At 47.9% G+C, this 25356-nt stretch overlaps 1 protein-coding gene across 2 annotated transcripts; it reads right to left on the reverse strand.

Annotated features, from left to right (window-relative positions):
* On the reverse strand, nt 1–25356 carry FBXO32 (F-box protein 32). 2 transcript variants are annotated; one of them, XM_035556202.2, is made up of 9 exons: nt 25063–25356; nt 21673–21785; nt 19903–19952; nt 19112–19204; nt 12154–12247; nt 11099–11283; nt 7205–7387; nt 5896–6039; nt 1–5176 (listed from the first exon to the last, which is right to left on the reverse strand). In XM_035556202.2, exons 1-9 carry the CDS (start codon nt 25176–25178, stop codon nt 5087–5089), a joined length of 1068 nt encoding a protein of 355 aa, XP_035412095.1. In that variant the 5' UTR covers nt 25179–25356; the 3' UTR covers nt 1–5086. The 2 variants fall into 2 exon arrangements, with proteins under 2 accessions (XP_035412095.1, XP_035412096.1); XM_035556203.2 differs by lacking the exon at nt 25063–25356 and adding an exon at nt 24225–24309 and having other exon boundaries at nt 8–5176.

Consider the following 25356-nt stretch of genomic DNA (forward strand, 5'->3'; position numbering starts at 1 on the left):
CTGTGGTTCACATTGTTTGAACATTTATTGCAATTCAGTGTCAAAAAATGTTTTACAAAAATACATTACTGTCTGCACAGAACAGCTGTAAAAATCAGAGTTGAACATGCAAGGGAAGAGGAAAAAGTGTGCAAATTTATAATGGAAGGATTTTAACCACACAGTAATATTAAACAGAAGTCGTATTATACACGGGATGCCTTTCACTTCATATCATCTCTACTTACAACTTTAAAGAAAAACAAAACAGAACACACTCTCTTCCATATACAAGTATTTATAATTACTGCAGATAGTTCCTAAAGATGAGCATATTTGCCATTTCAAATTAAAATGCTCCCTCGGTAGCAGACCTGTTAGCACTCTGCACAGCTCATAATAGCTAAAGAAATGCAAAGTTTACCCTCAGTTGCCCTCCCAGAGGGAGAAAAGGCAATGCTTGGCCAACAGAGGGGGACTCTCTCTGGTGTTCATGATATTAATACAGTAGACTACCTATGTCAAAGACAAGATTTATGCTCCCTAGGGCCAAATCCTGCAAGGCCTGTTTGTTGTCAGTGAAATCAGTGGAGGAAGATGGGGGATTGAAATCAGGCACTGGAAAAGCAGCTCATGCCCCAGCAGCCACATGCTGCCAGTTACACGGACACCTGGTTGTGTCTTTGGGGCCCTTTAATGAGCATCATCACAAGCAACGAGCTGCAAACAGCAGCACAGGCAGAACACCAGAGTCCCCAACCTTGTAACTGGCAGTCTTCATCAACCTGAGCAGACATCAGCTCCGCTGGGTCTCTGTTTCTGCTAACAGGCCAGCTAGGAAGAGTGGCATTTTAATTTAAAGCTATTTCTTTTTGGCAAGGTGCTGATCTGTGGGGAAGCTGTGCAACAGGTTTCTGAGAACAACCCCAGAGGACAGCGCTGGTTCGCTGTACTGAACAGCGCCTAAGCGTGAAACAGCACATCTGATTTACTAGCTACGTAACAGAACCTGAAGTGTTCCTGCTCTAAATCAAATTTCAGCTACTAAAGGCCAGGGATTTTTCTGGGCAGGAAAAGCTGGTGTAGTACCTGTGTATGTTCTAGGAGGAGAGAGCTTTGCGAGAGCAATCAAACAAACGGGAACACAAACAGTTCAAAACCTGGTGGGGGGGGGGCAAAGAAAAATGATAGAAAAGATACTCTCATACACAGAAAGTGGCAGGGTGCAATTAAATGTTTACATAAAAAAGCAATGTCTTCAGAGCAATAGAAGTTTTTCTCATCGCTTTACAAAACAGAAGGATCTAGAAGCTTTCACAATTGATAAAAGAAACCCAAACAACGTAAGAGGAGGTGCACACATTTTAGGATCAAACTTTACCATACCGTAGTTAATACAAATGGCTTAAGGTATGTACAGCTGAAATGGTGCCTCTTGAAGTGGCTATCACATGAAAGTGAACTGTGAACACCTGCCTCTTACAGAAAGCTGGAACAGAAAGATCTCTCCCTTTCTGAGCCTCCTCCCCTGCATGGATCTGTTTTTCCTCTCCACAGTGCCATGCTCTACACCATTGCACTGCTTAAAAACCTCTGAAGATAAAGATATTTCTTTGCATACACTGGCAGCAGAAAAAAAAACCCAAAGAGAGGAAGAACCTCCTTTCACAGTATAAGAACCGACACATTTTTAATGGGAACACAGCCACCAACTTGAGGATGAGATGCTGTTTGAAAAGAACACTCGATTCCAAAATACGAACAGTAAAAGCCTGTTTTCCATTCACAGTAGGCTTTGCCAGAGTTGTCCTAAAATACAGGTCCTTTTTGCAAGAGAGCAGCCTTACACCATCCTTTCTGGGGTCCCGAGCTATCACGGCTGGTTTCGCTCCTCTGCCATCCAAAGCCAAGCAGATGCACTTGCACTGCTGAATATTGATCCTTTTGTTTTCAAGTGGTTAGACCAAGGTATTTGGATGCAACACCATTTTGTTTTAAATGCACAAAACAGAACCGAATCTCCCACAGTATCTCCCTGTACCAGCCACTTGAGGAACAATGACTCTCCCAAAGAGATCAGGGTCTGATTTGACAGCTGCTGGAGCGGTAAGATGGTGACTGAGGCAGTAACTGACTGAGGCATGTTCTGCTTTTTGTTTAGACAGTTTTGTTCTCCAGCACAGTGGCTGCTTGGTCTTCTGCTACTTGGGACACCAACATCATCATCCCAGGATTCAGGACGAGCAACACACAAGTGCCTGGATTAACACATTGATCTTCAGCTATTTGACCCTTTGAGATCTACCCTGTGCTACAAGAACACTAATTGAAATTAACTTTTACAAACAGGAGCCTCAGTTGTACGTAAGTTGTCAGCATCACCTGTGCTCTCTGGGCAGGGGACATGGCATGACTCTTTGCTCAAAACAAGTGAAGGGCTCATAGAGGCAGTGGTGAGAGCTGAGGTGTTCCTAGACCACAGCTAAATTCTGGGGTTTTGTCTTGTCATGCAGGCTGGATATAAATCCAAGCTTAAAATTCACCCAGTGCAACAATCTCATTGTTTGGGTAAGTGTCACCTGGCAAGTAGGGCCTCAGACTACACAGAAACCCCCAGCAGCTCAGGCCACCTCCATCACGAGAGGCTGACTCACTGCAGATGGCAGGGGCAGAAGGACTGCAAACCAAACCACTCCTGCGTCAGAGCTGGAAGCAGAAGATGGTGACGGTGAAGGCCATGCGAGTCCTCTCACTACTAGAAAAAACAACAAGAGTCTCCCAAGACAGTGGCAATACTTCATTCACTTGCAGGTTCCTGTCCTTAGCATCCTCTTTCGACAAGGCGGATTTCAGCCTCATCTACCCGCTGATATCACTGCGGGAATGAAAACAGAAACCAGCCTCCCTTACTCATGAGCATCCCCCCAAAACAAGCACAAGATGATTTTCCCAAGGCATCAGCTTTTAAATCACTTTCAGTTGACATGAACATAATCAACAGGCTTATTTTTACCAGCAAACTGACGGAGAGAGCATCAACACCAAAATAGTATTTCCTATCCCAGGTTTTCTCCTTGTCTCTGGATATTGCCAAGCTTTTGGCCATGGCTAAGGGCTGCACTGGCTCACAGAGCTCTCCAGAAAAGGAAAAACTTGGGTTTGCTGGGGGAAGGTAGGAGAACAGCAGTTCTTGTCAACTTTTTCCTGCCTTTCCCCTTCCCAGTCTTCTTCCCCTCTTCCCCACTGCTCCATCTAGAGGCAACTTTTTTCCCCTTTTTGAGCTTCTTCCAGGGTATGCAAAGTGATTTAGTTTGCAAAAACGCAAATACTGTCAATTTTTTAAAATACAAACAGCTGCAGAAAAGTGTTGAAAGTCAGTTATAAAAACATTAAAAAAAAGGAACAGAATATTTAACAATACTAACTCAAGTAGTTCTTCCTGAATTGTCCTGAGTACTCCTCTTCCTCAATTCTCTGTACATGGTCAGACACAACCCACTAATTTTTACCCTCCTGAGGTATCCTGCTTCCATTGCGCACAGAGAAAGTGCATTACAGGAAATCTACTGGCAAATGGCAAAACCTTTCCACCGCAGGTTTTCAAATGGTTAAATATGAGCTGGAATCTTCTAGTTCCACCATGGTGCATGTATATAAGGTTCCGCTTTTCACTACGAGATCGTGAGCCAAATCACGGCCACAACGATGTCAGGAGTTTGGCCACTTGCTCCACAGGACTGAAAACTTTGCTCTAGGCTAGTGCTAAAAGATCCCATAAAGAAGGTCAGCACTGGAAGCCGAAGGGACTAGACTGGGTCTTCGTTTCCTTGGCACACAGAAATAACAGAAGAGGTTGAGTGCCATATTAGAAATCCCTCACTTTCCGCAGCCTTGAGTGCTGTTTTTAGCAAAATGCTGGCCAATTTCTTCATGGTCTCTCACCACCCTGAACTCCCATAGTCTGAAATTAAACAGAACGCTGCCAGTCTGTCAAGGAATAAAAACCGCATCGCTTCACGAGACTCAACAGCCCTAATCTCCCTACTAATTACCAGCTCCAAGATGATTTAATTCACTTGACAGCAGTGGGAATACAGAGCAGTGTGTATATGTTGGAAAACTAGGAAGACACGGGCTTGAACCAGATTCTAACCTCACTTGGGAATTCATCCAGTGCAATTAACCTAGCGGAGTTGATATGAATTTATGTTGCAAGATTAAACTCAGTCCTTTGTTTCCCTATAACAGAACTTCCTCCCTTTTAGATAATCTTCATCCTCCTGACTTCTCTTCCCTTTTACTTAATCTTTCATAAAACCAACATATTAAAAGAGGATGGAGTAAAGTCTTAGGTATTTATACAGTGCCTATCATCTAGGCATTCAAGCACTGAGTAGAGCAAGAAAACTAATGTAAAGAGGTAAGCATTAATGCAAGAAAAGATGCTTACTATCACAAACATTTCCCTTTAAATCATTGTACAAAATACAAAAGTTCACATTGTACGCTGGATTTTTGTTTGAAAGGTACTCAATCTATTAGAGGTAGAAAGTGGTATGGTGCGATTCTTTTGTAAGTAGGCTAGAGTTCCACGCTAAGTACTTCAGGATGTCTCCTTTTTAAAAACAGAAGTATTACTAAACTTGTCACAGGGATATTTTTCATAAATACTTTTAAAAACATCATATTTATAAATATGTATGCTAAATAAAACCAGATGGAGAAACAGTTCCAACAGTCCTAGCCTCATATTGCTTTCTCTCAATTATTAGAAACAAACCAGAAAAGTTCTCAAATGGTTGCGGGGCAAATTCATTTTTAACTTCTAAAAACGAAAATGAAGGTTTTGCCCTGTATCTTGTACTCTGATCATAAAAAAGGGACTCTGTACAACATGCTGCATTTATATACCAGTCCTATGGAATTCTGTATTCCTTAAGTGCTGCACGTCAGTGAGCAATTTCACCTTTCATCTCCGAAATCCTCTTGTTCCTTGACTCAGGAGCTTCACACAAACATGAATATTTACACTATTTACAAACGGAGTGTCCAAGCTCAGTGGCATAAAGTGTCCTGTAAGAATCGCGTAAGCTGCGGTGATCCAAGTTCAGAATCTGAACAAGTTGATAAAGTCTTGCGGTGAAAGAGAGGTGGAGCACGTCTCCGGGTTGTTGGCTGTGCAAGGGTGATCGGTACCCTGGGAAAGGAGAAAACAACTCCATTTAGAGAGACTGCAGAAAGGGTGCCAGAGCACCTAAGCGCCAACTTAGTGCTGCCACTCCGCCAGACATCCTGCTTGCAAACAGAGCGGAGCCCAAAATATTTCCACTCTTGCCAAAGCAGACAGCTCTGAATTGGGCTTCATATTTTAGGGGTTACTGTGAAGTCCGGGGAAATCAAACCAGAAAAAAAATCAAACCAGAAAAAATCCAATTCACTCTTTCCTCCTATTCTCTGAGGCACTACAGGTCGGAGACTACCATCAGCTAAAGGAGTTTAAGTCTAGAGATGTGCTGTGGGTATCAACACAGAGGCCAGCAGAATCGTGTTGTGGGCTGTTTTATAGCCATCAGCTCTCATTCTTGCTAATCCCACTGCCAAGACCTTCACCTCCACGTAACGAGTGGCAGGGGTTGCTGGCAGTGCTAATGCAATTTGCTACAAGTAGCCTGACAATATGCCCATCTCACTCCCCTCTGGCTTTGACGGCAATAACTTGTTCAGCGTAGACAAGATGGGAATCTCTGAAGCATGGTGAAAGGGTCTTAATAGTTGAGGGAGGATTAAGATGTAGGAAAACACCCGATCGTGCAAGGCAAAGGAACTGCAGCTTCTTTAAGGTGCTGTAATCAGAGGAAGCACTGGGTGCCCTGCAGCTCCTACCCCAACCAAGTTTGTCCCACCACCACCTCCTACCTTCCAGGAGAGGATGTGGCAGTGCCTGCACAGCTGCAGCGTGTCACCATACTGCTCCTTCCGTGGGTAACACCTTATAAGCTTGAAATACATCTTTTTCCAATCCAGCTGTCCCTTGTCAGATAAGATTAGCCGTTTACGAATCTGAAAAAAATAATATGATGGTAATTGCAGCAGGTAAAAAAAAAAATCATGGTTTGTTCTTTCCACCCATCTTGTTCTCTCTCTTGCTTTAAGTTTAAGTTAAGCACCATCCCTGCCTGTCACATAACAGTTTCCGTGTAACACCAGGAAAATTCCTGCTCTGAATGCCCAGCTGTAACAGGCTTCCTGATAGCGACAGCCTCACCTGATACCATTATCAGGGTCTAGCCTCATTTCACAATTACTACTGTATGAAAGCCTGAAACCCCGGGAGCTATTTCATACTACATTAGCCACTGTTTCGGGCTGGCAGGGAAGTGGAACTGCATTTAACAGTTTCCAAAGTTCAAGTCAGTTATTTGTCACATTAGCTTGTGAGGCCTCCATCTTTCTGTTTGGGTTCATTAGCTGCAGAAATTGGATTTGAATATACTTTTTAACAGAAACGACTTCCCCAGAGTCACTTCCAAAGTCAGATGCAGAGCGAGCAAACAAAGCAAGTCAGCAGGGAAATCTGGCACATGTTTCCTGAAGTGCAGAGATCTGATATAGACACCCCCCATATAAACATCATCCATAAAGAGAGAGGTGTTTGTTTCTTTCCATTTGTTTTTAATTTTAGAAGACCCTAGATGATTACCAGCCTGCAAAAGGCCAAAGATCTTTACACAGGTACAACTTGGGTAGCAGCAGGGCTGGTTTCCACACACTGTCCTGTCACTCACGAAACAGCTCAGAGGGGATTTCTTGCTCTAAAGGGCAGGGGAGTACAACACATTGCTCACAAACCACATCCACAGAGATTCTCCACGAGGGTGTCAGTCCTTAGAACGCTGCAGTTAAGGCTGGAGCTTGGCTGCACGTTTTCCCTGCACACGTGGGACGAGCAACCATGACTTGCAGTTGTTACCACCTGGATTAGGGCTGAAGAAGTTCACCCTGTGACTAATTCCTTAGACTCCTATTTCAGGAATCATTGCTGTGGCATGCAGAACCCTCCTCATAAATCATCTTTACAGCCATTCTCATACCAGCCTGTGTTACCAGCTTGCAGCACAGCCCACGGGTCCAGAAGATAGTCAAGTAAGAGTGTCCTACCCATACAGACGCACTCGCTAACAGGTTGCAACAGGCAACTGATAGCGATCTGCACCTCTCCTCGTACCTGTCTGTCCGTGAAGTGGTACTGGCAGAGCTTCTTCCACAGCAGCCGGTCTTCACTGAGCACTTGCAGGTCGGGAGCCACTTGACCGAGGCTAACCAGGTCTCTCCCATCGCTCAGTCGCTGCATGATGTTTAATTGTAAACAGAGTGGCAGGTCTGTCAAAGTGGTTCCTTTGAAGGCAGGCTGGAAAAAAAAAAAAAAGACAAAATTGAGCTCAGAGGAAGCTGGAAACCCAAGTACTTCTAACTTGCAGTAGAGTTACTACTTTTTAAGTATTGCACTTCACACGCAAAATAAGCAGTAGCTCCTTCTTCTGAACAAAGAGACATGTGACCTTCCTCTGAAAAGAATTTGAGGTTTCTTCAATGAAGGGTCCGTTCATTCGTATTACAAAAGCAGTAGGAAGCAGAGTCACAGTCCAAGCCTCTCTCCCCTCTTCTCATCTATCCCACGTTCATACTGAAAAGACACTGTCCTCAGAAAGCACCACCACCAGCCTGCACTACAGCAGGACACTGGCTACGTCGTGGTAGCAGGCACTAACCATCCTCCCCCCAACGTGAGGGATACTGGCATCGCTTCCCAACTTCAGCCCTCTGTTACCCACGCTGCTGGGAAGCTCGTGCTCTTCCAACACGTGTTTCAGCTCACGCCGTCACAAGATCCCACTGCAACCACAGCGGCGGCCGATGAATACCCGCGGCAGGATTTTCCCTGCACGGATTCCCAAGGCAGTGCTGGCAGGGCTAACCCTTCCTCCGAACGCTTGAGGAACCTGCCCCTTTCCCACCAGCTGCAGCCGCGGCTTCGCAGGCTGTTCAGCCACATCAAAGCACACTCTGCAGCGCCAAAAGCCACCTCCGCTCCCACTCAATTCACCTTTTCTTGGTCTACACACGGGTCAGGATTATTTTACAAGTCTGCACAGCAGCACAGCTCCAGGACAAACCAATTGCAATGGATCAGCAGACCCCGCACCCGGGGGCGATCCAAGGTACCCACGGGAGCAAAGCATCAGCAAGGACCACAACCCGGGCTCTAGCTGCTCCAAAATCAGCCCCAGCCTTATTAAGACAAACAGCAGCTTTGCGGATTGGGCCCCAAGGAAGAAACAATGTTCAACAGATGTGCCAAGTCTATCGTTTACCCTGCACAGAGATGCTGCTATTTTTAAGTTGCAGAGTCACATCGCCCGCCTCGCGATTGGCAGGGCCGTTAACCGTTTCAAACAAGAAGCACGTGGGCCATCAGCAGCAGGGGAACGCTGTGTGAGGCTGCTTTCAATCATACGGCCCCATCTCCAGCCACGTGAGACTGCAGGGGCACGAGGAGCACAACTGCACATAAATAGTTCCCACCTTCCCCAGGGACCAGCCTGCACTCCTGGTGGTCCATACAGCCTGGCTGGTCCCCCAGCACTGCCTGGCACCTGCAAGAACCCCTCCGCTGAAGCCAGGCATCGTTTTTGGCCAGCTCTAGCAGCAAGGCAGAAGCCTGTTTCAACCCCTTCAGAAGAGCTGAACCTCCAGAGGGTATTTGTTCCAAAGCCAACCTCAAACAATTGATCCCGTTCCCATCTCCCAGCCCCAAGCAGCCTCCCCCTCTCCACCTTTCAGCCATCCCCACCTCCCCCTCTAGTCCCCTAACACCAGCTGGCTCTGGAGACAAGAGGAGCTCTGCACAGCTGCGTGCTGAGGGTTAAGCTGCGAGCACAGTGCCTGGCTACATGCAGCTGTTTGCTTGGTGCGATCCACTTGTGTACTTGGACATGGAAGAGGAGGCAGAGAGCAGCACTCCATCATTCCTGAAGCCCATGAGCCTCCCGCTGGCTATGCAGGACTGTGTCCCCGCCCATCAGTGCAAGCTGAGGTCGTTTTTAGGGGCAGGAGGAACGCACCGCAGCCTTGGATCACCTCCCATTGATCTCCCCGCCACAATGGCTTTTGCCCTCTCCTGCAGGCAGCCCACACAGGCTCCACCAGGGCAGAACAGGCAGGACTGTGCTCAGAGGCTCTTGGTTCAGCAAGGGGGGGGGGGGGGGGAAAGGCAAAATCAAGCAAGCACATGCTAATGTCTTATTTCTGAGGAAGCCAGTGTGACTGAAACAACTCCATACAGGTTTTCTGAGTCAGAGCCAAAGACTTATCTGCTGCTACTTTTCCCTCAGTACTCCTTTCCAGGACTTTTCAAACATTACTTTCTTTGGAGAAAGAACACAGATTAGATCAGAGCAGATCATTATGTTGTCACTTTCTGGACAGTTGTTTTTTGTGCCTTTTTTTTTTAATGCAACTCTAGCACATACTTACTGTTTTGCAAGCTTTTTTTTTTTTAAAGTCTGTCTTGGCTGTTGTGAAGCTTTTTACCCCCTCCAGAAAAATGAGAAACGCTCAGCACTGTAAGGATCTGGCTGCACAGAACTGGGCTTGTTCTGCCTTCCTCTCAAACTCAGGTTTTGTTCTAGTTTGACCTGAAGCCATCTTCAGAGGTGTGAATTTTTTTTTGGAAGCTCTCCACATATTTTTATTATATTTTAGAAAAGTGTCTGCAAACCTACACTGTGTGCATAAAAGGCAGTTCCCTTCACAAGCACATTTTGATGCAATTTTATCTGGGCAGGCAGAGCTTTGATATGCTTATGGGAGTTTTGAGAGTCAGTAAAGGTGAGGGGAAAAAACCCGTACTGTATTTACTGTGTTGAGCAGGAGGTCCTAACCTAGGGTGTCAGGGAAACAGATACCCCAGTGGAGCTGATCCCAGCAGTGCCCAGGCACTGAGCAGCTCCCCAGAGCTGGGCACCAGCAGGGACAGGCACATCCCACAGCAGGGCAGAGACCACCACCACATAAGTCAATGTGGATTTTGCGGTTCTTCAGACTCCCTGGGACCTCCCGGAGTTTATCTTCTCCCAAATCCTTCTGTCTGTATTACTCCTTACATCTGAAGGACTGGAAACTGTTTCTTTATGTTCCCAGCAAACACAGCGATGAAGAACGATGAAAGCAGGACCTCTGCTCAACCCCTGTGAAGTGCCTTTCTGGTTGACCCACTAAGGAAAAAGGTGTTCTTAAAATTCCCTCTGGCCATGCTTTGGTATGGCCAAGTGGGAATTGCACAGCTCAGTTCACTGTAGAAGACTCTTACAACGGACACGTTGACAGGGAGGTCAGCGCAGGGGGAAGGCTTTAGCGTTTCTGGGGAGTGAGCACCCATTCCAGGTGAAGTGGAGAAAGTTCACCTTCAATTCACATGCAAAGCCAGGTTAGGAATTTATCAACTCATTTGTCTCTCCCAAGCTCCACAGCTGCTGCTGGAGGACCAGATGTTGTGAAAGCAGGACTTGTCTGGCTGGAACAGCCAGCTCCAGACTACTGGAAGAATCACTGATGTTTTCAGCCAGGAAGCATGAAGTTATGCAGCTCTTTGGAAATTTGCATTTAATTTACAGATTAAACAAATCTAAAAACCTCAAATATCTGATAAACAAGTTTTGAGGGCAATTTCTCAGGTTTAGAAAGATTGAGTTGACTTTTCATACTGAGGCCTCATCTCTAAAGACTCTCAGGAGGAGGAGATAGTTTCCTGCCCAGCTCTGTTCACACAGAGCCTCAAGACCAGAAAGGAGTCACACCACCAGTAACGGTGAACATGATCCCACACTGTGTACACTGAACTGGCTGGGGACATGTAATGGCTACTATTGCTTTATTTTGATTTAAGGCACTCAAGTAACTCCAGGAATGCAGCCAGTTATTTTGGCAACTTCAGGTCCTTCTCCAGCACTCTGCCTGCATCGGGAGTACAGTGAGATATAGTCACCCAGATGAAAGCTGCCACATGAGAAGGTTTCATGAAGAAGCCACATTATTTTTAGCCTTCAGGATTTGCGCTTACCCTGGTGATCTGAATGTTGTTCAGTTGCTGCTGCCAGTGGAGAATAGTCTCCATCCTGTGCACCCACATGTTGATGTTTCCAACCAGGACAGACTTGCCAACCCGTTGAACCAAAGTGCAGAGGGATGTGTAGAGGGTCTGCAGCAATTCCCGTATTAGCCTGATGTTCTGCTGGTCTTCAAGGACTTTTGGGGAACAGGAAAGGTTAGAAATGGAAGCTGACAAATCCTTTTCTGAATCTACATGATTCTCAGGGAAAAGTTACCTGCTGTAATCTCACAGGCCAAGAGAGCCAGCCTGTGTTTTGACAGTAAAGCACTTAAACATGAGCCAAGCACAGCAGGTAAGAGAACAGATGGAGATCTTCCCAGGATAAGCAGATGAGGTACCCATCCTTTCTAGGGCACTTCCCATTTCCATAGCTGGGAAACCAGCCAGCTTTCCCCTCTGTTACACGTGAGAGGTTGTGTGCGCGCCTCTCCCCGACCACCCCAGCTGACGGGCAGCGAGATGCTCAGCATCTCCAGCCTCATCGTGCACGCACTCCCCAACAGGGTGCTCTCCACTCCCAGGCTTCAGTCAGAGCTAAAGCACCAGGAAGGGAAGCAGCACCTCTCAGCTGCAACCCAGCCCCACCAGGGGCCCAGGGAGATGAAGACAGCCCTCGAGCTTTACTTCCCCCTGGAGGAGAGGGAGCACTTGATATTGCAAACTGGAGACAGAGCAGCAGAGACTGCCGATGTGTCAGGCTGGGGGGCAGGAGCCTCTTCTGCAGTCAGAAATAGGACTCAGCAGGATGAAGGAGTGGTAGCAAGGGAAGTGGGAGAAGGAGAAATTGCCTCCCAGATACCTACCAAAATATGGAGATTTCTTCCCACTCCCCCCACTCTACAGTCCTTCACTGACAAAAAGGAAAGTGGAACTGAACTACAGGAATAAACAGGGGTGGCCCCTCTTCCCCCATCTTACACTGGGTATTCCTGAGGATGTCATTCATGCTGAGTACATCGCATTAATTCCAACTCCTCCTCCCCCGCTTCGTTTCCATTTCTTACCTTTCTGCACCACTTTTTCCAAAATGTTCATGTAGTTTTTCTGGGCAATGCCACTCAGTGACGTCAGCTGAGACTTCGCTATCAGCTCCAGCAGCTGTGGGTAAAAATAGAAGTGGCAAGCCTTAGAGAGCAGAGATACCTTTCTAATCTTAACTCCCATCACATGACACAGCAAAACAGTCCGGGCACTTGTTTGCTGCATGAAAATAAAAGGTAGATGGAACGGCAGCAAACTAATGCACGGGGGGGAGAAAAAGAGCAGAGGAGAAATGATTAAATCCACATAGAAAGGGGTGGGGAAAAAAAAAGGCCTTCTAATGATACTCGGGAGAAAAATTTGTTTTCATGGCTCAGAGATGCAGGGAAACCACAGGGCAGCGCTCAGACTGACAGCATCTATTCACACCGAGGAACAATGAACGGTAGACGTCACCGTCCTTCGCTGGGGCATAAACAAGCAGTGTCATGAGGGAACGCAAGCGAGCGCTGGTTTGGATGGGGATGTTATTGATGGGGCAGTAATGAGAATCAGACCCTGCAATTTACGTCAAACGCCTTGGTTGTATGGGCTTTGTCAGAGCACTGTCACCACGATGGAAAGGTTAAGGGCTGTATTAAAACCAAACCATTCCTCCCCCCACCTCTAACCACCCCCTATTCCCTCAACATTTCTTCCCCTCTGTGCAGTTCTTGCAGCTGTAACAATCCCAAGCCATCCACCTTTCCCTGTTCGTCCTGTTTACTCCCTGTCGAACCAGGGAAATCTCACTTTTACTTTCGATTGCGATTTGCTTCCTGTTGCTGATTGCCTGACTTGTGTACTAGCTGAATGCTGGACTTGGGCTGCAGTTGCTGAAGGAAGCGTTTCCCCTGGGACAGATGCCCTCTCCTGCCTGGGCTCTCTACTGGTGCAAGAAGAGTCGTGGAAGTTTCCTATGGGTCATGTTCTGCAGAACATGTGGCTTGTGATCTTCCAAGCCTTCCTCCCTTCCCCCAGCATTATATAAATACAGGCTGTCCACATGTCGTTCCATTTGTTTTGGATGTACATAGCCTTCTGTTTTAATTTAGAAGGGAAAGGAAAAACCTTTTATGCTACAAATCAATCAACACGTTACCACATGACTAGCTTATTAATCCTTTATCGTCTGGAGCTACGGTATCCCATTGCTGGCACCGCCGAGAGTACAGAGAAGGTGCAACTACTTGTGTCAAGTAACTAAGATGTTTTTTGATAAGACTTGATAAGTCATGAGCTGAACTGTTCGCCCCCTTTTAAGAATGACAGGAATGCGTCCATAAAGTTACCGTCAGCCTGCCATGAAGCAGAGAGCTTGGGGAGAAGAATTATTGCAGTCGTTTGCCCATTCTGCTCATCTCAGGCACAGGCATGTGACTGCCAGTTAGAAGCAGTGAGGTTGCTGAGAGTGAAGTTGCCTTCTTCAGTTTAATTTCCAGGCCAACGCCATCATCAGATGGCTTTGAGTTTACATTCCATGAATATCTTACACCTCGCGTGACAGAAAGAAAGTGAGGAAAAAGGCTCGCGCTAACTTCTGTGAAGGGCAGGCTGCCTGTTTTCTTGCCTCATTTGTAGAAACAAGATACAGGAGAGCTGGATAGTGTTTGGTGCACATAGCAAAATGGCACACTGATGCCTCTCAGCAAAATGAAGACCCCAGATACTCTTAAAAACAAGGCAGTCTGCAAGATGCTTGCAAAGTCTTAAATCTTTTCCTCATTTCTTGAAATATCGGAGGAAGTAGAAGAAATAGCATCCCAAAGTAACCTGCGATACTCTGCTTACATTAACCTATTTGGCCTCCAGACCTTTGATTATCATGATCAACTTGCCAGACTCCATCTGTACATTAGGCACACATGCACGCAGATCAGCTCTTGTGCACAAACAACTGCTGCCTCCAGACTGCACTGCTCAGGAACTGGCACAGGGACAGCTTCCTCCAGGCTGGGTGTTAGCGAAGCTGTGCCCATCGCTGAAAACACTAAAATATACCCAGTGATAAGTATCGCGTAATGCAACACTGTAAGAGCTAGAAAAGCCAGAGCCATTCTTTACGAGGACCAAAGATAAAAATCTCAGTTCCTTGAAGAACACTAAATTGGTACAAAATTAAGCTAGACAAACAGACTCAAATTTGCCTTGCCTGTGTTTATCAAGGTTCAATTTATGTTCAGTGAACCAGCTCTGATGTCACGTGTCACCTCCCTTCCCCTGCAGCAATAAACACAGGATGAAATTCCATATGAAAACTATGTTATGAATAGTTCTAGGACTACTCCACTCCCCAGTGACTGCTGGCTTGCCCTCCAAACCAAAAGGCATTTTTATTCCTCTGTCCTCCTATAATACATGTAAAACAGGTAAGGGATACGGTTCAGCCAGGCTCTGACCCATCCATGCCCCACACACTGCAGTGAATTGAGGGTCTTTTAGCACTGGCACAGCCCCAGAGTACAGCCTCATTTAATGGACTGCCAAATTTGGGTCTACGGCCTGATACAAATCAATGTTGTCACTTGCATAATACAGACTAAAAGCAGACTGATGGGTTCAGATTAATGCTGAGTAGGGTAAAAACAGTGGAGAGCTGTAAGCATGTTATGATGCTGTTGCATTAAGTCCAGCCCACGCTCAGCTGAGAGGGACAGATGGTGGGGAGAGCACAAAGGGAAAGGTTAAGAGCAATTTTAAAAGGCCTGCTTTTCAAAAACACTAAGTAATTGCATTCCAGCTGATTTTAATTGGAGCTGGGAGTCTGTAACCCCTCCTGAAAAGAGGGCATTAGATCCTAATTCCTCAGATCCTCAGAAGTTGAAAAAGGTGGGCTGTCAGCTTCCCCAGAAAACCCTTCCTGTCACCTTGCCACTATTTTGTTTACTCTCAGGGGTATGCAACAGCCAAGGAGAAAAGGCAAGAGATGCAGCAGGTCATTCCAGAGCTGGCAGGAAACAGCAGCTTCCACAGCAGGGCAAGAGCCTGCTCTCCTCCCCACACCAAGAGGATGGGGTTTCCTGCTCAAACCCTACTAACAGTCAGCGCAGTGAGCCACGTAGCTCGGGGAGCACAACAGGCCTTCCTCCCCACAGGAAGGAGAGAAAAAAGGAAACAAGTGACACAGGGCAGGGAACAAGGGCCCCAAAACTGTGGTGTTCTGTACTCACCACTGTGCACATCACTTACAGGCACCCCACAGCCAGCTGGTAACTTCTGCCATACTCCTGGTGCAGGCAATCCAGCCCCAAATGGCCCACAGAGACAGAAAGGCCTCTGCAGGCCTGCACTGCACTGAGGAGGGTGTAACTTGGCCTCAAACCCAGCAATGCTTAGCAATGGTTAAAAATCACAAGCCTCAAGCTGCTGGAGTATAAATCCCCACTGGAATGCCCCAAACACCTGCCGTAGGTAAGGAGGACTGCATCCTGTGGGATCCCCCCCCCCCAGCTCCTCAGGGCTGGGGCTCCTCACACCTGAGCTGCTTGGAGAAGCTTACTGCAATGAAAGTTTCCTCCTGTCACCCCCCGTTCTCACAGCCCTTCACTTTTTGTGGCTGAAACATCACACTGGTTGTAAGCTGGGAGGTAGAACAACAGCAGGGCAAGTTATAATGATTTACAGTGCAGGTGCTGACAGATCTCCATGAGGCAGCATTGAGCTGATATTCTTTCAGCACAGCATAAGTCCAGGACTCCTGGAGCTAAGGGCTATAAAAACTTAAGAAACAACAAATTTAAGAGACTACTTTAACAGGCTGCATGCTGTCTAGATCATGTTATTCCAAGAGCTGTGCCCATGCAGCTTAACCTGACCTAAGCTTTTATGATCAGAAACAGCACCTTCCCTTGAGACATTACTACACAACCATCATATGACAAATCTTTCTGAAGGAAACAGCCTGCAAAGCCTCACTGTCATCTGAACAGAGTGTTCCCAGAGGAGAACCAACAACTTCTGGGCTGCAGGCACTCTTGTCTCTGCTTATGTTGCGTACGCTCACAGGAACACTTCCAGTCTTTGTTAATTCTGCAAGAGCAGAGAAATCAGGACTGCTTCAATATGAAAAAGTTCAGATCTTCTGGATCAATCAAGTACCTTCCTTATGAGCTCTAAAAAGGGAACATTTTCCTGTAATGTCTATGTAGAGGGTATAATTCAAACAGTCAAGCAAGGAACAGGTCATGGTGCTAATACCTGTACTTACTCTTCCAGTACTTTATCGGCACTGTCAAGACAAGATTGATGTTGGAAGATTTCTCCTCCTTCAGTTACATGAACTCACCAGCTACAGCTGATGGCACCTGACCATGAAAAACAGCCTGACAAGCTTTCCAGTGCTTACACTTCCACCTCACCTGAAAGAACCCATTTTGTAACACATCAGTGCACTGTTAGGAACTAAGAACTTAATCCAGGAATATCTTAGACTTCTGTACAACAAAAAAATCAGTACTGAAAACACACCGCTTATGTTCAGAGACATTCATAGGGGAATGCTTTGAGAAAGGCAAGAGGAAGCTGATGGTCAGCCTGAAAGCCTGTGTTAACAGCAGTAACGTATCTTATTTCCCTACAGAGAAAGTTTGGGTATAGCCAGCAGAGTCCCAGGTCTGTAGCTGTTTCTCTCCCTTCTTTCTCTGTGGGCATCCTCATCCTCATTCCAACTCAGTTTCCCTCCTTGTTTAGGATTTGCTTGATGAAGTAAATACTGTGACATTAATCAGATCCTCTGAGCAACGGGTGGAACCAGAGAGAACAAGGAGAGGGAGGGAAGGGAAAAAAATTCTGCCTGCCAATATTCAAGGCATTTTCCATGTGACAGATTGCTCATCTGTGTGCTCTAGGAGGCCTGCAATTTGCAAAGACCCATAAACAGAATTCACATCTAGGCAGAGCTTTTCATGAGTGAATCTGGCACATCAGGCATTTTATGAGCTACTATTCACCAGAGACTTGGCCGATACAACCCCTTCATTTAAGAAGTCAGTTTTATATTTGATCCATGGTACCAGGTTTAATATCTCTTTAATCTGCCAAACCACAAGTCAGCCTCAATTAGAAAGCTTCATACTTCTCTGTAATGCTGTATCCTTAGAAGCTCAATTTGTAGAAATATGGATACAAGTTGACTTCCATACAGAACACTGATATTTGGGACACGTGGCAGGTTCGGTATGCTTTTATGAAAAAGTCCTCATAGGAAAAATGAAGAAAGAAGTCAGCCTGAGCATCCCACCAGGCCACACCAACTACACTGAAATTTGAGTTTGCTCTTTAAGAAATTTCATGGGCCTCCTGCCCAGTCACTGCAGCCCTGTGTGAGATAACTGTCACATTGTGTGAGCAGCAGGAGCCCATCACATGGCAGAGCCTGACCTAAGGCTGGACTTAGCACAAGTCTCCAGAGTTTTTCATGGTCATAAGGTAAAAAAAAAATCCAAGGTAATCCTTGGAGCACCAAATACATGTTTTATTTTTCCTTCTTTATATTTAACCAAAGGGTTATTGCCTTGGCACAAACTAACTGCCCTAAGGATGACATGGTGGTGTATATATTCAGTATCAGAAAACAGTGAATATCTGTCCTGGCGACCACCTTCTCTGTGCAAGCAGGAAAACAAGCTGTCCCAGGACTCACAGAGCTGTGGAAGCCTGAATTTCAATGGACTTGTATCCTGCTTTTCCTCTGGCATCGTCCCCACTCCTTACCACCACCGTGGCACTTCACCCAAGGAATTACCATTTTCCTTCCTGCACTGTGAGTGGGTAATCACCCCCCAGTGCCTGTACCCTTCCCAGGGTGACAGGGTTTTCACAGGCTCCTGGTCACCTAACCAACAGGTGAACTAAAGTGAACTTGCTCAGATCATTTCTTCCTGACTTTTCAGGACACTTGACTCAAAGGGAAAGCAATACCACTGCTGCTTGCTTCAGAACCTAAAACCTAAACAGCTGGTGCCTCACCAGTGATTAACAGCTGACGAAATATAAAAAGGAGCTGTTTATAAACAGCCTCAAGCTAATAACAGGTTTTTTTTAAGCTTATTAAATTCCAAGACTTGATAAGCGTTCTGAAATTTGAGATCATTTGCAGATCACATGTGCATAAACATACAACCATCTGCAGCCCTCAGGATAGGGGATACCCCAGAACACCACCATTTCTTGGTAACCCAGAGGGAAATGAGAAGCCCTGATCTGTTACGATAAGTCAGATTATGAGGAACCTAGGCAGAAACCTGGGGCTGACAACTCCCACCAACTGAAAGCATCAGTGCTAACAGAATGCTTCACCCACTGAAACCGCTGCCACTCACACAGGATTAAGAGCAACCATGATCCCTGAGTCCTTCATTTCAACTTCTATGAGGCTCAGCCCATCTTCTTATTCACAAAAGACTCAGCTCCCCGAAGTCTCTCCTTTATCATTTCACAGGATGCCACCCCCCCTCAGCACTCATGCTTGCAGGTATCTCAGCCTCCTGTGCAAAGAGGTCCCCACTGCTCTGTGGCCTCTGCAGAGTCCATGCTCCTCCTGGGACCACAAGAACTGCATTTGGAAGCAGGACTTAAAATACAGTAATTAGAAACAACTTGTTTTTATTTCTCCAACATGAATTTCATGCACAACTGAAATTATGTATTACCTGAAACTATCAACTGTTCACTATAACATATTTGAAAGTTACTAGGAATGCTGGAATAAGGACAGCCCAACCACCTTTTACATCACTACCACATCCCTCTCACTCCATCTCAACAGATCTGAGCAGAGGTTTTGGGGTCTATCCACACATCTTCCATCAAATGCTTGACATAGCAAGGCCCAACATCCTTACATGCACCTCTTCCTTGCTGGTGCTTCCCATCAAGCGACTGATGCTCGGTTCAGAACCCTCCCCACCACCACAGCAAGATAAGCCCTGGCCTTTCACTCACCCTCACGACATAGTTGAATCTCCTGGAGTCCAGGATAGCACTGGAGAAGTCAAGCCTGTTGAAGGCTTCTCCCAAGGTGCAGTAACCATGGCGCTACGAAAAAAAACAGTCTGGGTCATGTTTTGGCAGACAAAAATCCAGACAGCATCAGGAAGACGTGACCCAGGGGAACTCAATTTAGCAAGCTCATGGGTACAAAGCATGGGACTCGCTCACAGCCAGAGGAGGCAGTCCCATCTCCCATGGAGCCGCGCTTACTGACGTAAAGAGTGGGCACGGTTCAATGTAGGTTATGGTATTTTCCCAAAAGTGACACGAGCTCTATTCATGACCCTTAGATAGCTCAGATCCATCCCTCCAGAATTTACGAGGGAGAAGGAGTCTGACATTCCTGGGGCTCAACATACAGCCCAAGTTCACAGAGGGTGGTTTCATGCAGCCGCTTCCCTCCACGAGCCCAAGCGAGCCGTTGTGATGAATTCCAACGATTTTCCATGTTAGGACTGTGCTGGGTGAAGGCCAAGAACAGTATTATGGCTTGGTCCGCAAATGGCTTTTTTTTTTTTAAACCGAGGGAAGCAAACAAGTCATATTTTAAACACATGTATAGAGCCTCGCACAGCAAGCCCTGGCTCCCTGATTAGGGCTTAAAATCATTACTGCAATTCCAACCACAAGCCAGATCTTCCACTTATCTCTTAAGAGCTTCTGCTGATTTATATCAGCTCGCTATCTTCCACCGTGTGGAAAAACAGTGCAAAAGGGAACAGACAACCTACGGTTGCACTCACCTCTTTTGTGCTCCCCTTATGAACATAGATCCACTTCTCTTGGTGGAAATCTGTTTAAAAACACATTTTGCTCAGTTAATCTTCTACTCTGCAGAGGGCTGCATCTCTGTTCTGCTCGCAATGCTCGCTGCCCTTTTATCACAAAGGGAGGTTTTTTTTTTGTTTACACTGCTCAACTTGAAACCAAAACTAGCAACTTACTGAGCTGCTTTGTTTCCATACTCCTTCATTTGAGACGACAGCCCTGAGCCTTAAAAAGGGTTTATGTTTCAGTGACAGAGCTCGAGACTGTAAATGTTTAATCTGCCAGCTACAGATATACCATAGCACCTCCTCTTCTTTGGTACCAAACAAAGCATGGCTGACAGCCAGGTTTTGTTGTTATTGATTTTATTAACTATTCATTACCTTGGATACAGGCTTGGGATTGAATGTCAAAATTGAAGTTGAGCAAAAATGTCATGAGACATCAGGCATGTGGGAGAGAGCTTTTAGCAGTGAGGTCAGGCTCAGAGGAGCATGCTTATGCTTGCAGCTAACTTGCTAAAAAAGAAAAACCTATTTGGGACCAAAATTATCCTATTTCCAATTGCCCCTCCCTTCCCTCAGAAATAGGAGTTGTCCCATCCGTCCCCCAAAATAGCTTCCCTGTACCCACCACATGCTGCTCACTCAGTTTGCAGGAAAGTCCTCACTGTAACAGCAGTTATGTGGCTCAGCCCTTCTCCCTCCCAACTTTCACATGGGCTCTTGACCCTTCTTTCACCACACGCTGGCAATTCAACAGGTAATACGAATAAGAACACTCCATCCTACAAGACTCCTTGCCTTGAAGGACACACTGTGCTCCTGGAATCCTTTTCCACCTAAGGACACAGTGATGTACGTCTGCCTGGTACTGAGAGCCCAAGGACAAACCCAGCCTCAGCTGCAGGCATGCAGATCCTGCATCAAGCCCTTTTAAACGAGTCGGTCACAGCAGAATCCAGCCAAAAACTGTCATGGTAACATTTGTTTGTTCACACAGAGAACCGAATGCACAGAGGGGCCAGCTTTTGGCATCTGCTTCCAAAATCCTGGGGGATCCACAGTGAGCTAATACTAGTGTGGGAATGGTAACTCATTTCCTCTGTGCGTGTTTACATTTGGAGCCTTCACTAACTCCAGTACCTATCTCGCAATCGGACCAACGCAGGACTTGCAGTCCCTGCAGGATCCCCCACGTTATCCCCCAGGGTGCCATCTGAGACCCCGGCCGCTCGCTGTGCACAGAAAGATCTCCAGCCTCCCGTTGTTTTGAGCAAGCTGAAGCCTCAGTTCATTTTTCACGCGCTCTGTGCGCAGAGATACGATCAAAGCTCACGGTCAGGCTTATAGCCTCCAGTAATGTCGATTAGAGCTCTGCGTGCATATGGAAGGAAAAATAAATTTAGCCTGTTGTGCACGAGGAAGTCTACAGGGGGAAAAACTGGAACTGGTTCATTTGAATGTACCATAGGAAAAAATTACCCTCCTTCTGACAAATACAAATGACAAAAATTTGAACACAACAAGTACAACTCCTCAGAGCAGGGATTACTAACAGGGGCATAAATCTTCACATTAAGCTGTATCCAAGTTCTCTACTTAAGTCAAACATGGGCGCAAAGCCCTTTGAGATAGTTTGGAAGACTTCTCAAGCACCATCCAAAAAACCCATAGATCTGAAGCATTTTCCATTCTCCCCCTGCAACAACTTAGTTTAAAAAAATGCCCAAGCAGACATCTTACACTGAATCTTGGCTTTGTTATTCAGCAGGTCCTTTTTCCTCTTCTTGGCAGCAACATCATAGTTGAGGCTGTTGAAGAGATTCTCTTTGTTGTGATCTTCCTTTTTACAAAAGCTGTGAATGATACAAAGCAAGGATTCTATTTATTTCTGCAGTCTGCTGAATACTATGCTTCCTGCAAGGAGAGAAAATACACAGGTTTTCATTACAAATCCTGAAGCTACCTCACTGCAGACCATTCTAGAGGCCGCACGCAGGTTTTGCATCCCATAATGTTATTTTTAAATGAGTCTCCAGCGCGCCATCTCTGCTGGAGAAAACACAAATAACAGCCAGGAGCAGGCAGAGCACATCAGGGCTGGGACACTGTTGGGCAGCATTTTTTTCCTCTTTAACCTGTTTCTGTGCTTAAGTAACATCACTTCCTCCTACTGTAGGTGGTAGATCCCTGAGACAGATTTCTCTGCCAGGACATATTTAGACATCTGACGACACATACTCACACACAAAGTATTAACAGAGTCCCTACAAAACATTCTGCTTTCAAGCTTACAGGAAAAGCTCAGCTGAGGTTCAGACTTAACCGGTGGCTTTCCAAAGCCCACAGAGCAGTGACTGTACAAATTAACAGCTAGGATCTCTCATCTAAGACTCCATCTTCTGTATTTGCTGGAGCTTTGCTTTATCATTAGCAAAGGGAGCTGTAACCACTTATTTTCTTTGAGGGCAATGAAAGGCTAAACGAGTGCGTCGAGATCGCCGCATTCTGCAGGCCTGCAGATCAGCAGATCCGAGCAGCAATGTGAAACCAAGAAGTCTTTGGGCAGCCGCAGCGCAGAGCCTGGGGTGTGCAGGGGAAGGCAGCACCGTCCAGGAGCTCTTGGCTCCAGCTCTGGTCCCCCACCAGAGCCCCCCCCCACACCGGGGGCACAGGGATGCCCCACAGGTGCTGCAAAAAGACAAGCAATACACCTGGGAGATGAAAAAGAGCTGCTCTAGCAGCTTGCAAAGGATGGGACAGCTGCCTACAGACCCAAAATCAAAAAAGAAGGGTCCCAGGCACCTCACCCGTGGCAGCACTAGCCCGGGACACCCCTGGAGCTCTGGCTGCTGCTGCAACCTGCCGCTGCTCACGGCGCTGAGCTTCCTGTGCTGCAGCCACAAGGACCCCTACGCAGCCAGGCTGCTTCCTCCGCAGCCCTCTTGTTTACACTCTTTAGCCTCAAAAGAAACAAGCACCACGCAGCCTTGCTCACACCTGACAGCTACTCAGCACAGGCTCCTGCAAAGGAATGAAACCTGCAGGACAAGGCTCCTCGCTTCTCCCCGCTGCTAAATCCGATCACCAGCCCAAGCCTGCAGCCGGGAGAGGGAGGTTGGTGGCTGTCAGCAGGGTCACACCACCACTACGGACAGGGAAACAGAAATGCAGGTGGACAACGCTCACAGCCTGGGGAACTGGACACTTCTTACCAGCTGAACTGGGCAGTCCCCAAGGCCAGAAGCTAGATGTGAGCAAAACATCTCGGCTGCTCGCTTCCCCTGTCTACGCTGCTTCATGCTGGGGACCAAAACCAGACAGCAGAACACGGCAGTCAAAAACATTTTTGAGAAGTTCACGCTCCTGCTTTATCAAAGCTGCACGAAAATCGGTAGTGGGCCAGACTAACAAGCCCAGCGCAGCGGCAGAACCCAAGCCTAGGAGCGCGAGGGATCTGCTTTAAATCTGACATGTCAACAGCACACCCTGGGCTGTTGACTTCCTACTGAATGACTCTGTAACCCGAAGCCTTCATAACAGCAGCGGTGGACGGATTCCAGCATGGGAGGCAGATTATTCCCCTGTTTATGTATTGACAGATTTCCATATTGTTCTCCAAGGAGCCTTGAAGGGTTGAACGGTCAGGCACCGGGACCTCACACCACAGGGACCTCGGTCCAGGACCCTCCTCACTTTTTTTTTTACTGAGGAAGATGCCTAAACCCAGGCCAAACCTCAGTACTCCCAACGCGCTAACTCCTGCCAGCCAGACATTTTTCTACCTATTTACAAAATAGATGTTTTGCATTCTAAACTTGATTTAGAGCTTGCACAAAGGAGGGAAAGATAAAGAACCGCCGCGTAAGCCTCCTTGCACAACAGGATCTCATCCGCGGCTCACAGCAAATCCCCCTTTGCTCCAAGCCACTGTCATGTACATTCCTGTCCCCTCGCAGCCAACAAGCCCAGACCTCGCTGGGCAGAGCTGAAAACAAGACGTAGCTCTGCAGGAAAAGGCTGGTTTTGACAGGGGCGATCTGACCAGGGATGGTTACACCCGTACCGCTGCCGAGGCTTCCTGCCCTGAACCACGCAGTGTTACAGCGCTTAAACCATCCCGGGGGGTTTTAGTCCCTCTGCAGTCAGATTAATCAAGCCGCACATAAGGGAAGCTCTTCATAATCTGGGGGAAGATTTATGGCTTCAGACACATCATACTTCTCCAGCTGGGGAACCGGGAAGCCTAAGGAAGCGCTTGCTGCCGGAGAAGGAGGGAGGGGAGGGCAGGTTACCTCCAGAGCTCCCCAGCGAAGGCAGCACAGAGCCAGGAGATTTTCAGTGGCACTCCCTTAAGGGCAAAATCCCAGAGCCAAGGGGGCAGCGAACGTTTGGACATTTTCTTCGCGCAGGCTGAGCAATAAAAGGCTGCTGCTGCCCGGGCTATTTCCAAATTACAGCGTGCCTCAGAAAGGCGTTACGGGGGGCTTTGCAGCTCTGTTTCTGTATGAGACAAGCCTCGGGTGTCAGTGCAGCCCCCTGCCCCAGCCCGGGAGGTACAGCCCCAGGGGACCCGGGGCCGCTTTGCCCCCCCGGCCCCAGCACCGGGGCAGCCAGGCTGCGGCTTTAGGGTTTATTTATTTCCCGTGCTGCAGGACGCTGCCTGGTGACTCAGGGCTGACTTACAGCATGTGACGAAGCCGGGAGCCTGCGCGGCTCCGGTGGGGTTTTAGGAGAAGGGGAAGCTCCGACAGCCCCAGGTGGGGCTCAGCACCTCTCCGAGCGGCTCCAGGACGAAACCCAGCCCCAAACACCCCCCCCAAAACCAACCCCCCCCCCCCCCCCCCCCGAGCCCGCAGCGCCCTAACCGAGCCCCCCAGGCGACCGAGGGGGGCTTTCCGCCGAAGGGCGACGGGTCGAGCCTCCGGTTCCCCACCCCATATCCACCCCCCGGACCCCGGTGACCCTGCGGCAACCCCAAATCGCCGCCGCCGTCCGTTTTGGGGTCCTCCCCCCGGTCCCCCCGGGGGCCGTAACGGCGGCGCCCCGCACCCAGCGCCCCCTGGCGGCGGCTGGGGCCGGGATCGGGACCCACACCGGGACCGGGGCCGGGACCACGGCCGGTGCCGGTACCTGCTGATGTCGCCGACGAAGCCGCCGCTCTTCTCGTCGAGGAAGCGCGTCCAGCCGTCGGCCGTCTTCACCCAGCTCTGCCCGGGGGAGCGCCAGTCCTGCCCCAGGAACGGCATGGCGGCGGGGATCGGGTCGGGTGGGACCGGGTCGTGCCGGCGGGGAGCTGCCGGGATCGGGCTCGGGGCCGTCGGGGTCCGGGTCCGGGTCCGGTTGCGGGCGCGGCGGCGGCGCCGGGCGCTCTTTATGGGCGGCGCGCGCCGTGTTGCCGGAAGCGCGGCGCTGGCCCGGCCCCCC

This window comes from Cygnus atratus, chromosome 2 (assembly GCF_013377495.2).
Source record: "Cygnus atratus isolate AKBS03 ecotype Queensland, Australia chromosome 2, CAtr_DNAZoo_HiC_assembly, whole genome shotgun sequence".
NCBI lineage: Eukaryota > Metazoa > Chordata > Aves > Anseriformes > Anatidae > Cygnus > Cygnus atratus.